At 46.6% G+C, this 14095-nt stretch overlaps 1 protein-coding gene and 1 long non-coding RNA gene across 2 annotated transcripts in view; one reads left to right on the top strand and one right to left on the bottom strand.

Moving 5' to 3' along the window:
• The window catches only part of DOC2B (double C2 domain beta), a 122599-nt gene extending 113157 nt beyond the window's left edge, over positions 1-9442 (top strand). Inside the window, exons 7-9 of the mRNA XM_081890572.1 lie at positions 5468-5549; positions 7407-7503; positions 8698-9442. Coding sequence (XP_081746698.1) covers positions 5468-5549; positions 7407-7503; positions 8698-8834 — 316 coding nt within the window. The 3' untranslated portion in view covers positions 8835-9442. The remainder of the gene's footprint in view (positions 1-5467; positions 5550-7406; positions 7504-8697) is intronic.
• Positions 9443-10431: 989 nt separating this feature from the next.
• On the bottom strand, positions 10432-12438 carry LOC309358050. Its single transcript, XR_014163310.1, has 2 exons — positions 10878-12438; positions 10432-10820 (listed from the first exon to the last, which is right to left on the bottom strand). It is a non-coding gene; the product is annotated as an uncharacterized lncRNA (long non-coding RNA).
• Positions 12439-14095: the final 1657 nt, after the last annotated feature.

The following is a 14095-nucleotide window of genomic DNA, read 5'->3' as shown; positions in this document are numbered from 1 at the left end:
AAGAGGCTCCAGCTGCCTTTCCGCAAAGGGAAGGTGTCCACGGATCCCTGCCATCAAGCTCACACATTTGCTTCCCCTCCCTCCCTCTTTCTCGGGGTGCGATCCCACCTCACTATCAAGGTCTCGCTTTTCTGCCAAGATTCATAAACACTCCCTGCCTTGTTGAGCGACGCAGCCATCTGCCTGGGACCAACCACACTGTCATCCTCACAAACCTTTTTTTCCTAGCGATCTTTGCACAATTCTCTTTTTTAATAGAAAAGGACATGCAGCAGAAAGTCGATTTTCATCGGACTCATTTACCTAGGAAGCTGCCTTAATACAGAGCCAGACCATTGCTCCATCTAGCTCAGGGTTGTATACACTGATTGGCAGTAGCTCCGAGGTTTCAGGCAAGGAGTCTTTTCCCCCAGCCCTATCATTGGGGATGGAGCCTGGGGGACGTCTCCCCGATAAGCAGATGCTCTGGGAGTTGGAGGTCAGCGTCTTGAGGGCCAAAGCTTCCATGCCACTGTGTTCGATAATCTGGTCAAAACATAAAAAGTTAACACGCAATGGAAAGGGCTGTGTCTCTCACCGGAGGCGACTGCTACCTTCTTTAACCCCCTTCTTCCTCAACCTCTTCCCTGTTAAGAGAAAATGAGAGAGGCTGTTTTGAAGAATTACCACTGGTTTCCAGAGAATTATCCAAGCAGGGAGATCAGAGGCAGTTCCTCTTCACTGGAACCTCCAATTGCTCCAGAAGAAGCGGAGGACCTGACTTTTGTGCCGCTAACACACCTGAGAAATCGGAAGCATTCTTTGTTTGGCTACTTCAATACTCTGGCATCAAACAACACACTCTCTCTCAGCAACTCACCAGAGTCTTTTGCAAGACAGAAGTTTAGGGAAGATCCTTCTGTAGCTCGGAGTCCGCAAAGGGTTTTCATCCCAGCTGGGAAATCCAGCCTGCAGCTGAATTCAAAGACCAGCATTGACTCAACGTGGCCAGTTCACAGGATGCTGAAGAAAACCTAGTTATCTCTCCTGGCTTGTGCATTTCCTGGCTAAAGGAAGCACTCTAAGAATAGCTTTAGAAATGCGTTTTTGGAGAGAAAGTAAGTTTAGGACTGATTGTTGGAATGGGGCATGAACGCAGCGCCAAGGAGAGGCAGAGTCTGGTAGTACAAGGTTGATCGGCATAGCCTGCTGCTCTGGCGACTTGCAACCCGATAGACTGCGCTGACCAGCAGAGGCTCTCCAGTGTTTCAGGCAAGGACTTTTTCCCCAGCCCTTCCTGGTGTTAACGTAGAAATCTGAGGGCACAACAAAACAAGGACACCAGCCAGGAATACCAGAGCAAAACAGCAGCCAGTAGGCTTGGTCTTTATTGAAGACTGTCGCGACAGGACTCCCACTTGCCACCAGGTGAAACAAAATGGAAGCCCAGAACAAAAGGAGACCCCAACTTTTATTAGTTACTAATCCCCCAAACTACACCCCTAGAACTACATCATGACTACATCATTGACACATCACAAAAAGGAGGGGTTGAGGGAGGAGTTGTGGAGGTAACCTGAGTGTCTTGTCACCTAGCTGGTTCCTCCTTTTCCCCTCCCCACAAGTCACTTTCAGGAGACAAAAAGGATCTGGCAGTTTCCTGCCCCCAGAGGGAAGATCTGATCATTGCCCTTTGTTCCAGTCCATGTTGAATCCACTCCCATATGCAAGTCCTTTGTGACCTTGATGGTCTTCTGTCTGGGACCATCAAGGTTGTCATGCCAACTGGGTAGGGCTCCTGTGTATGTGCTGGTATGGTCAAGGGATTATGGCTGTCCTGTATCAAACCATCCCCCTTTGATAGTCCTTCCTTCATGGAGTAAAATAAAAGTGGACCGGTGTAAATCCGATGTATGGTTGATTTACTATGAATTTATAACAGAAATGCCATGTATGTCATGTGTGAGTGTGTGTGTGTGTCGTGTACAAACTGAATGATGGGGGGGGGGTTCCTGCAACACTGGAGATGCCTGGGATTGAAGCCAGGACCTAACCCATTTCAGAGCACTTGCTTGGACTGCAGAAGGTCCCAGGCTCATTCCCTGCTGGCATCTCCAGCTCAAAGCGTCTCTGGTCCCAAGCAGTGGAGTGAGACCCTGGCGAGTGGCTGCCTGTCAGAGTAGGCAATACTTGCCAGATAGCCTGATCTGGTAAAAGAAAACTTACTACATCCCCACCGGGGGGGGGGGGATCCAGTCTGGGGGCCGCATTTCCTTCTGGGCATCCTCCGAAGGGCTGAGAGGCAGCAGTGGGTAGGGCCAGAGGCAAAAGTTCAATGGAGTTAAATGTGGCTTTTGTACAGTGTCGTAAACAAAATCTGCCCTTTTCCCCTTATGGGGTATCCAAGAGCCCATATAGAGTCCTTACGTAGGTTCCTTATTGGTAGGAGAAAATAACAGAGGCCAACCAGAGAATATTGAGAAGCAAAGCAGCTAGTAAGCCTGATCTTTATTGATCTGTTGCAACAGGGTGCTCCCCTCACCCGCAGGAATGGAGGAGGTCCCAGAACCAAGATGTGCCTGTCCTTATATAGACATTTTAAATTCCCTGCCCTGGAGCTCAAGACCACCCCTCCATACATCATACATACATCACAGAAGGGGTGTAACCCAAGACACACCCCCCCACATACCTACATCACAGAAAAGGCGGTCTAAAACAGAAATTTGAATGTTGTTTTTCCTGTTTGCCAGGTTATCTGATTGCCTTTCCTGATTGTCTTTCCTGATAGTCTGTCACCCATTAAAATGCTGATTCCTCAATTCCTGAGACAATGGGAAGGCTCCCTGACCACCACCCCCCCTTGCAGGGAAAACATTTGGTCAGTTTGGGAATCAAAATGGTTTCAGGTCGGTCTTACTGTGCTGATCTATGTACGTGCTTGGTTGGTACATTTATGAACATTTAATACATATCTAAGGTCCATATAGGACGCAGGTGGCGCTGTGGGTTAAAGCCTCAGCGCCTAGGACTTGCCGATCGAAAGGTCGGTGGTTCGAATCCCTGCGGCGGGGTGCGCTCCCGCTGCTCGGTCCCAGCGCCTGCCAACCTAGCAGTTCGAAAGCACCTCCGGGTGCAAGTAGATAAATAGGGACCGCTTACCAGCGGGAAGGTAAACGGCGTTTCCGTGTGCGGCTCTGGCTCGCCAGAGCAGCGATGTCACGCTGGCCACGTGACCCGGAAGTGTCTTCGGACAGCGCTGGCCCCTGGCCTCTTAAGTGAGATGGGCGCACAACCCCAGAGTCTGTCAAGACTGGCCCGTACGGGCAGGGGTACCTTTACCTTTACCTTTAAGGTCCATATAGTTAAAGCTATGGTTTTCCCAGTAGTGATGTATGGAAGTGAGAGCTGGACCATAAAGAAGGCTGATCGCTGAAGAATTGATGCTTTTGAATTATGGTGCTGGAGGAGACTCTTGAGAGTCCCATGGACTGCAAGAAGATCAAACCTCTCCATTCTGAAGGAAATCAGCCCTGAGTGCTCGCTGGAATGACATATCCTGAAGCTGAGGCTCCAATACTTTGGCCACCTCATGAGAAGAGAAGACTCCCTGGAAAAGACCCTGATGTTGGGAAAGATGGAGGGCATAAGGAGAAGGGGACAACAGAGGATGAGATGGCTGGATAGTGTTCTCGAAGCTACCAACATGAGTTTGACCAAACTGCGGGAGGCAGTGGAAGACAGGAGTGCCTGGTCCAGGGGGTCACGAAGAGTCGGACACGACTAAACAACTAAACAACAACAAGAAGAAGACCTTTAAATTCTTATCACAACAGTAGGCTAGTTTGTGCATGCAAAGAACCTCTGTCCTCCCTCCAGACAAGCAAAGATCAGAGTTCAAGGATGTTTTTCCACCCAGGCAAAGACACTCGAGGAGGGTGTGAAGCAGGGTCAGTTAGGGGCGTGGCCTGGGTTGAGGGGCGTGGCCTGAGGAGGAGTATGGTGTGAGAAGAGTCCTGAGGACCGTTCTGGCCAGGAACTCCAACCCAGCCCTGTTTTACAGCTGTGGAGCTATCCTGGTGACTGTAACTCCGAAGGCCTCGGCCAACTGGCTGACAGCTCAGGATCTCTTCCTTGAAATGATCCAGGCCAGGCCTTTAGGCAGCAGGCAGGCACACACACACACACACACACACATCCCCACTTTCTGTACACAACACCCCTCCTGCTTTGATACTCCTAATTAGGTTTCATGGATGAAAAACCATCACCCGTTCTCCTCTCTCTCCCTGCCTAATCCACATCTTTGCTTGTTAAGTGCCTCTCAGAGACATCTGCTTATTCTCCAAAGTAACCTAATTCCCACCCACCCTGCAGCTCTGGCACCTGGCCCCGCCGTTAGGCGAGGTGGAGAAAGAGCCTTCAGACAGCACCATTTGGAGTTTTTCAGTTATTTCTGTTAATTTCTGATTGTACTAGGCCTGGGTGATGTGTTGACACATCGCCCAGCACCAGTTTGAGAGCCAGAGTGCAATGGTGCCTTTAAGGTAAAGGTAAAGGGACCCCTGACCATTAGGTTCAGTCATGGCTGACTCTGGGGTTGCGATGCTCATCTCGCTTTATTGGCCGAGGGAGCCAGCGTACAGCTTCCGGGTCATGTGGCCACAAAGTAAACACCGTTTACCTTCCCACTGGAGCGGTACCTATTTAACTACTTGCACTTTGACATGCTTTCGAACCGCTAAGTTGGCAGGAGCAGGGACCGAGCCAGGGGAGCTCACCCCCTCGCGGGGATTCGAACCGCCGACCTTCTGATCGGCAAACCCTAGGCTCTGTGGTTTAACCCACAGTGCCACCCGCATCCTCAATGGTGCCTTTACCTAGCAGTATATTGCAGGTGAAACCGCTGTCGCTCCTGAGTCCCTCCACTTATGGAGAATCAAGCTCCATTGGCCCCAGGGCTCTGGGATGAAACTGCTGTTGCTCCCGCCAAGACTGGGGCCAAGGCTGCTCATTCATTCTTCTGCACTCTGGGTGCTGGAGGAGGAAGAATGATGCATCACTGTATCAGGATGTTTAGCTGGTGATGCATCGTGTTATGGGGGGGGGGAACTGCTCCTTTTCCCTTATGAGGCATTCCAGACCCTGTATAGAGTCCTTAAGTGGGTTCCCTATTGGTAGGAGAAAATAACAGAGGCCAGCCAGAGAATATTGAGAAGCAAAGCAGTCAAAATGGCTTCAGGATTGCTGTCCTGTACGATTTCAGACAGGTGGTTTATATACTTACGTATGCGTTTGCCTTGTACATTTATGAACGTTTATTTTATATTTGGGACCTTATAACAATCACAATGTTGAAAAGTGGATATCGCCAGTCCTAGATTTTGTGTGTGTGTGTTTGTTCTGTTTATGCATGTTGCCAATTTTTATTTAACCTGCAATGTGGATAACGGATAGAATATACGTCGGCGTGTGGTTTCACTTGCAGGTACTTGAAACCGGATGAAGACAAGAAATCCAAACACAAGACGGCAGTAAAGAAGAAAACACTCAACCCTGAATTCAATGAGGTAAAGTCACTCTGGTTTCAGGTGTTTGTTACAGGTCAATGGGAGATGGAAAGGGCCCTAGATGGAGGGACGTAGGAAAGTGACACACTCTAACCATGGGTCTACCCAGCTCAATACTTTGGTCTCCAAAGTTTCAGATTGAGGACATCCCATCCCTAGTCTTGGAGCGGTAAAGGAATCAGGTCTGGAGTGCTGCTGTGGTCAGCTTAGCAACAAGCAAAATGCCAGGCTCCGCATATTTTATTTCTTCCAGGGGTATGGGGATATGGAACATTGGCAGCCCTACAGATGCAACTGGACTACAACTCCCATAATCCCTGGTCATTGGCCGTGCTGGTTGCTGGGAGTTGGAGTCCAACAGCATCTGGAGGGCCACCATTTCTCCGTCAGGGTGAAGGGGGCACTGCCCCACCAACCCACATCTGCTCTCAGCGAATACCCATCTGCATACCTTCCCACTTAAAACCAGTCCAGGCGGTTGGCACTGTATGTCAGATTCCTCCTCAGCAGATAGGAAACTGGGCACCAAGTGAAAATGAGTTGGCCCTTACTTGACACTGAACTTAAGAACATAAGAGGAGCGTGCTGGGTCAGGCCACTGTCCCGTCTAGTCCAGCATCCTGTTCTCACACAGGAGGGAGGAGGAACCCAGAACAATGGCGTGCAAGGCCTTATATAGACATTTTGAATTCCCTGCCCTGGAGCTCAAGGCCACCCCTTCATACATCATACATACATCACAGAAGGGGTGCAACCTAAGACCACCCCTCAGATACATCATACCTACATCACAGGAAAGGTATGAAATCTGAGTGACTTGTTTATCTCGTCTGACAGGTTACCTGTTTAATGGTCACTTGATTGGATTGCCTGGGTAGCCTGGCCAGTCTTTTGTAATGATAAATACTTAGTTCCTGGGCCAGGTCACAGCCTCACACCCTACTCATATCTCAATACAGGATTTGTGAAGGAAAAGACAATGGAGAGGCTTTTCCATTTTCCTTTGACCTTTTGCTCAGTCTGGGAATCAAAATGGTTTCAGGTCGGTCTTCCTGTGCTGATCTATGTATGTGCTTGGTTGGTACATTTAACATGTAACTAAGACCTCAAAATTCCTATCACACCAGCAACTGGTATTCAGAAGGATTGCTGCCTCTGACCATGGAAGCAGAGCAGAGCCACCGTGGCTAGTAGGCAGCAATAGCCTTCTCCTCCATGAATTTGTCTGTTCCTCTTTTCAAGCCACTTAGGTTGGTGGTCATCACTACCTCCTTGTAGCAGGGAGTTCCACAGATTAACTATGTGCTGCATGAAGAGGACTTTCTGTTCTGTGCCCTGATTCTTCCAACATTCAGCTTCATTGAATGTTCCCAAGTTTTGCGTTACGAAGGATAAAAAAATAAAATAAAATTATCCACTTTTTCAATTCCATGAGTAATTTTAGAATAATAATAATAATAATAATAATAATAATAATAATAATAATAATAATAATAATAATTTATTATTTATACCCCGGCCATCTGGCTGAGTTTCCCCAGCCACTCTGTGTGGCTCCCAATCAAGTGTTAAAAACAACACAGCATTAAATATTAAAAACTTCTATCAGGTCGACTCTTACTCACCTTGTCTCTAAACTAAAAAGTCCCCAGCACTCTAGCGCCATCTCCTGTTTGGGCTCCCAGACTTTCGTACCATCAGCCCCACTTGGCATACTAACCAGCGCCCCCTGCAAACTGCAATTTCTCCAGTGCACCACCAAGTTTGCAGCTCTGCTTCATTGAAAGAGTGCTGGACAAGAAGAGCGAGAAGTTTGGAAACACGTCCTGAATGCACGTTTATCCCTTTCCGCTGCAGGAATTTTGCTACGAGATTAAGCACGGTGACTTGGCGAAGAAGACCTTAGAGGTGACGGTGTGGGACTATGACATTGGCAAATCAAACGACTTTATTGGTGAGTCTGAGATTCCCAAGGGAGATCTGCAAAGCTTTGATAGTTTAATTGTTAAGGCACCGGACTGTTAAATGTCACCTGGATTCAGCATGACCTTTACAGCAGATTGCACAGATTCCCACTAAGTATCTTCCCACAAGGGATAGAGGGCTCAGCTCTTGTCAATTTCATTTCCCAGTGCATGGCAATTTTACCCGTGTTTATTCTTAAACCCCTTCCATCCCATTTCCATATTAATCTGTAGTTTAAAAAAAAATCCATACCAAAAAATATCCATACAAAAATTTGTATTTCAATACATACCTGTATGTATCTGATCACAAAATAGTATCTTAAATACAGAGTTTATTTCAATACCCACATTTGCCCCCTGAAATTCACATTTTGCAACGCATTCTGGTGCAGTTCTTCTGAGCCAAGAATCTATGTTGCAAAACTTGGAGAAGTACAAAAACTGAAGAATAATTGTGTCTTGGTTCCATGTTTTTAGTCCAGGTGGTAAGAATTTGGTCTGTTCCCCCATTCGCAGAATTGCAGAATTGGAAGGGACCATGAGAACCATCTAGACCAACCCCAGCAGTGTGGGAATCTGCATTTCAGGAGCCCCAACATGGGACTCGAACCCACGGCCCAGAGATTAAGAGTCTCATACTCTGAGCTATCTCCTTCCTCCTTAAAAGAGGAAGCCACAGCCAATATACACACAGATTTTAGAAGACTACAGGGGTCAACCATGATTTGGGTGATTTGCCCACCCTCCAACTCCAGACCACCCCCAGAAACATCTTACATACATCACAGAAGGAGTGTAGCAGCCCAGGACCACCTCCCCCAATACATCATACCTATATCACAGAAAAGGCGGTCTACAACAGAAATCCGAGTGCGTTGTTTATCTCCTGTCTGGCAAGTTCCCTGACTGCATTATCTGGGTTTTGGCCCCTCTTTTGTTATTATAACTACTGAATTCCTGAATCTAGATCACAGGTCACAGGCTCACACCCTGTTCATATCTTGAATGTGCCCTTAAGACAGGATTTGTGAGGAAAGAGACAATGGGGGCCTTCAAATTCCTATAACACCGTGATGGAAATCCAAATTTTGTACTGATCCTTTTTGTGTGTGTGGGTGTGTGGGTGCACAAACAGCCACCAGGCTCTGCCTGCCCATTTGTCTCTCATTTGTCTCCCTCAGGTGGTGTGGTGCTTGGGATCAATGCCAAAGGGGAGCGCCTGAAGCACTGGTTTGACTGCTTAAAAAACAAGGATAAGAAGATTGAGCACTGGCACACGCTCACAAACGAGCTGCCGGGGGCCCTCCTCAGTGATTGACCTCACAGACACACCCCAGATACCTGGGAAGAGCATAGCACACAACCCCGGCCAAGGAACAACGGCTGCCTTCCGATTTCCTGTTTACTTCATGCCACGGGAAGGGTCCCATGTCGGCAAGGATTGAGAGGGGGCGGGCCTTGCTTTGAGGGTCCCAGCTACAGCCAATTTGCAGGGAACTATTGGACACTGCTACACGCCCCCCTTTAAAAAAAGCAAACCCACAACAACTTGTTATTTCCTGTTGTTTTCAAGCTTCAGTCCTACAGATTTCTCTGGGATGCCTTGAATTTACTCTTGCAGCAAGTTGGTTATGTGTGTGTGTGTGTGTGTGTGTGTGTGTGTGTGTGCGTGTGTGTTTGGGGGGTGGGGGGGTGGTCCAGAGGGCTGCATGCATTAGATCTGTGACTTCTTTGATATTCTGGATTCAGTCCTTGCTGCCTTGTGAACACAGTGGCAACATGAATGCACAAATATATAGTAATATAGATCTATAGATACATGGGTTAGGGGTTTTCCCTCTTCCTCTTTTCATTTGGTTTTTTTGTAGTATGTAACTGATGCAAAGTGTTTTGTTGAATCTCCGAATTAAGAGATACTCGGTGACATCTCTAGCTGTTGTCTGTCCTCGGTGTATGTGCGGGAGACTGGGGGTGGGGGTGGGCAGAGGGTGGTTAGTTTTCAATTTTGCTCTGAAGTATTTCAGCCGTCCGGTTAGATAAGCGGTGAAGAAGCTGTGGCCCTCAAGATGCTTTTGGGTTCCAGCTCCCCAGACCACTGGCCACGCTGGGACCTAAAAGTGTAGGAGGCTGCCTTATACCCAGACTGTTGGTCCATTCAGCTCAGTATTGTCTGCACGGACTGGCAGGAGTTTTCTGGAGGTTTCCTACAGGGAGTCTTTTTCCCCAGCCCTATCATTGGGGATTGAACCTAGGGGACGTCTCCACGATAAACAGATGCTCTGGGAGTTGGAGCTCAGTGTCTTGAGGGCCAAAGCTTCCATGCCGCTGTGTTTGACAATCTGCTCAAAACATAAACGGTCAACCCACAACACAAAGGGCTGTGTCACTCACCTGAGGCGACTGCTACCTTCTTTAACCCTCATCTTCCTCCTTGGCCTCTTTCCTCTTAAGAGAAAACAAGAGAGGCCGCTGAAGAATTGCCAAAGGCTTCTTGCTGGTTTTAAGAGAATTATCCAAGCAGGGAGATCAGAGGCCTGACTTTTGTGCAGCTAATACACCTGAGAAACTGGAAGCCTTCCTTGTGTGGCTACTACAGTTCTCTGGCATCAAACAACACACACACTCTCAGCAACTCACCAGAGTCTTTTGCAAGACAGAAGTTTAGGGCAGACCCTTCTGTAGCTCCGAGTCCACAGAAGGTTTTCATCCCAGCTGGGAAGTCCAGCCTGCAGCTGAATTCAAAGACCAGCACTGACTTCCATAAGTGTCAATACATGTCAAAAAACTGGGTCTGCTGGGCTTATTAAAAAAAAAGAATTATTCTTCTGTTAGCACAATGTAGACTCTCTAGTTAAAAGAGAATAGTTTTATTCTCTGTATCAGTTTTATGCTTTTTTCATGTCTTTTTTTTTGGGGGGGGAGTAGGTTCTGAGTTGTTTTTCATGTGAAGTCATTGCAGAAGACCATCAAACTCATATCTCACGGCTTGTATCCAAAGGTAGTCATAATTAGGGACGGAGGAGAAATTCGGTTCCGTTCAAATTTTACGGAGATTCTCTCTGATCCGTGCTTTCAAAAACAATATGCAAACTGAAATGCAGCTATCCTTCAAAATTCACAGTTCTCTCAATTTCACAACGCAGTTCTCCAATCATATAATATGTATGTTAGGAAAATGTGTGCACAGCACCACATATGTTAGTGAAAATAAGTTACAAAATGTGTTTATCAGGCAAGATTGCATACAAAAATATGCATGTTAGGGAGGAATTTGCACTAAGATGCTGATGAATTTTCCTGCAGACTTTCCTTTTTTAAAAAAAGAAATTGCAAACTGATGCTGATGAATTTTCCTGCAGACTTTCCTTTTTTAAAAAAAGAAATTGCAAACTGATGCAGAGATCTGGAGAAGCAAAGACTGCAAGAAAGAGAAACAGAAATTAACAGACCCAGTCATCCCTAGTCCTGCTCAGAGTAGGTCCACCGAAATCACAGCTGCTGTAAGTCTACTCAATTCAATGGTCCTACACTGAGTAGATAGTTGGAGACAACCCAATGCCTTTATGGATCCTGTGAGATTAGTTTACAGATTTAGAACCATTTGTAAGAAGTTATTTGGATACTAATCCACAAAAACTGATGCTTTTCAGATGTTGCTCCCATGGGCAAGAGTCATGTACTCGGGAAACAGGAAGTGCAAAAAGTACTTCCCGCCATCATGGTTTAAAGCTACTGTTGTTTGTGGATCATGCTGGAGGAAAAATAGGCCAAATGCTGATTGCAGTCAAAATCTCTCTGCAACATTTTGTATTCCAGGGGAAGCCTTGCCGATTTTCCTTAACACCTCCGTCCTGCACTTGTTACCCAACTAGGTATATTTCATTTTGCACGAGGAAAGAAGTTTTCTGCAATCAGCTGGATTCTCCCATTAAAAATGGCTTCTCCACCTCCCTAGCCACAAACACTGCTTTAATAACTGCCATATCCAGGAAATCACCATTCACGGAGTCATTTTCAGCCTCAAGCTCTTTTAGCGGACGGTGAACAAAATTGTGGCCAATTTTCATCAGGTGGTTCTGCGGAGATCATTTTCCGTTGTGTTCCAGAAAGCACTTGAAAAGGCAATATCTGGCACTTTGAATCGATGAGCTGTTTGGAGAAAGCGTTTCAGAGGCACATTCAGATACCTCTCGTGTGTTTTCCCATCGTTGCTTATTGCCGGTGAGAAAAAGCAGGAAAGGGGCATTTGCAGACAGCTGCCTGTCGTAGACTTTGCATCACAGTCCCCTGTTAAAAACAAAAGAAAGCATTTTCACACACACCCCCCAAGGCTTTCAGGGACGTTCCATCAACGTGACTCTTCCGCATAGGGCAAAATAAATATTTCCACCACACTTCTATGGTGATGGCGTGCCGGATAACTTCCCTCCACAGAATATTTTTCCTAGGTACAGAAACAACATCGCTTGTAAAGAAGCTCATGGAACAGCCAAGTTGTATGCCTTTAAAAATAAATAAATCTCAAAAGATAAGCTGTTTTCAGTGTCTCAATATGATAACACGCACCTTCCTGCTGATTTCCGTGGGTACATGGTTCTTTTCATTTTCTATCAAAAGCCTTTTTTTACCTGGACTCTGTACATATGTAAATGAAAATATATATTATACGGTATATATAAATATATATAAATATATATATATATTTAAAACAAAAACTACTGCATGTCAAGTTAGTGGCTGTCATGCAAAAGACTTGTTAGATGTTTGATACCAATGTTTTGCTACAGTGAGTTGGCCGCAGAAACATGTCCTCTGGGCTGCTTCCCCACAGATCAATTTTGTATTTCAGTATTACTATATGTACTTTTTGGTCAGATTTGTTTAATCTTTATAAATAGAAATGCAAATGAATAATTAAAAAAAAAATGATGGAAAAGTTTCATTTTGGTAGTTGAGTGATTTGATTGTATTTCTGTGCCGTTTCCCATTCAAATGAATCCCAAAGCGGCTCACAAACAATAAATGACATGACGAAGCATCACACGGGCAGCATAAATCACATCATATAATTAGCAAAACCTCAGTAAAACAATCACAATCTATTAAGTACTGTTAGCAAACCAGCAGCTAACGAATAAGCGAAACATCACAGTTACAGCGTGAGTCAGATGATTGACAAATCAATAAGACATTCATACTCTACGAGGCAATATTAACAAAAGAACAACTAAAAAATAAGTTGGACAATATGAAGTTCACACACACTTCCCCAGCGATTCATAATCTGTCACTCTGTTCAGTTCCTTAAAATATACATGCACATCCATCAAGCCAGAGGACCTCGATCTAACAGAAATACCTGCAGCAGGGCTATACTTAAACTTGTTAGTTAACTTAAACCCACATCCCATTTATAAACTAAGCGTGTAACCCTATAGCTTGTTTACTTTGAAGTAAAATGTCAGGGAACTGCCATCGGAGCCAGAGGCGGAGGGAAGGCTCCAGAGGGATGCCGGAGAGGGTCCCAGCAGGGAGAGAGGCAGCCCATCTGCTGGGGAAGGAAATCAGCGTAACACCAGGGGTGAAGGGGGGCAGATGGGGGAATCGGAGAGAAGGCTCCAGGACTCTTCACCGGAGACCAGTGGGGAGACCAGTGGGGAGGACTTCCGCGCAGGGAGAGTAGGAGGAGACTTGGCGTCAAAGAACTTCTTTGCTGGAAGAAGTTCAAGAAACGCCCACTGACGGATTCTGCCAGAGACTGAGACAGCCAGGAATGAAAGGGTTCAACCAGGCAATCTAGCCAGGAGTGGCGGCAACTTACGCACGAGCAACCCCCTAGAACCATTACATAAAAGAAGGCTGCTTTTTTCCCCAGTTGGAACTCACCAGAACTCAGTTCTGGCACCTCTCAGGTGGGCACTGCTGCCATTATAAGAGAACAAGGGAGGTGTCCATGGTGAGTTGGGGTACCTCTTATTCTAGAAAAATAGTTCTGCATAAGAATTAAAGGTAAAGGGACCCCTGATCATTAGGTCCAGTTGTGGCCGACTCTGGGGTTGCGGCGCTCATCTTGTTTGGCCGAGGGAGCCGGCGTACAGCTTCTGGGTCATGTGGCCAGCGTGACTAAGCCGCTTCTGGCAAACCAGAGCAGCGCACAGAAACGCCGTTTACCTTCCCGCCAGAGCGGTACCTATTTATCTACTTGCACTTTGACGTGCTTTCGAACTGCTAGGTTGGCAGGAGCAGGGACTGAGCAAGGGGAGCGCACCCCGTCGCAGGGATTCGAACCGCCGACCTTCTGATCGGCAAGTCCTAGGCTCTGTGGTTTAACCCACAGCACCACCCGTGTGTGTTGTATTTGGGGTGGACTTGTTCAGCTGAATTATTTTCTAGGTGAGTTTCCAGGGCAGACGGGGTGGGACTACAAACAGAAGTGGATGGAGTAAGGATTGTGAATTTTATCGCACATTCTCTATCCCCCATTCAAACAAGCAAAAGGCATTATTGGAGTTCAAGGATGTAGCCAAGTGAGGCCAAAAAAATCAAGAAGGATGCAAGGCAGGACCTGTGAGATATGGT

Source organism: Podarcis melisellensis (assembly GCF_964234715.1).
Source record: "Podarcis melisellensis genome assembly, chromosome: 15".
NCBI classification, from domain to species: Eukaryota; Metazoa; Chordata; class Lepidosauria; order Squamata; family Lacertidae; genus Podarcis; species Podarcis melisellensis.
Note: the sequence above shows the minus strand (reverse complement) of the source record. Positions and strands in the feature narration are given on the sequence as shown.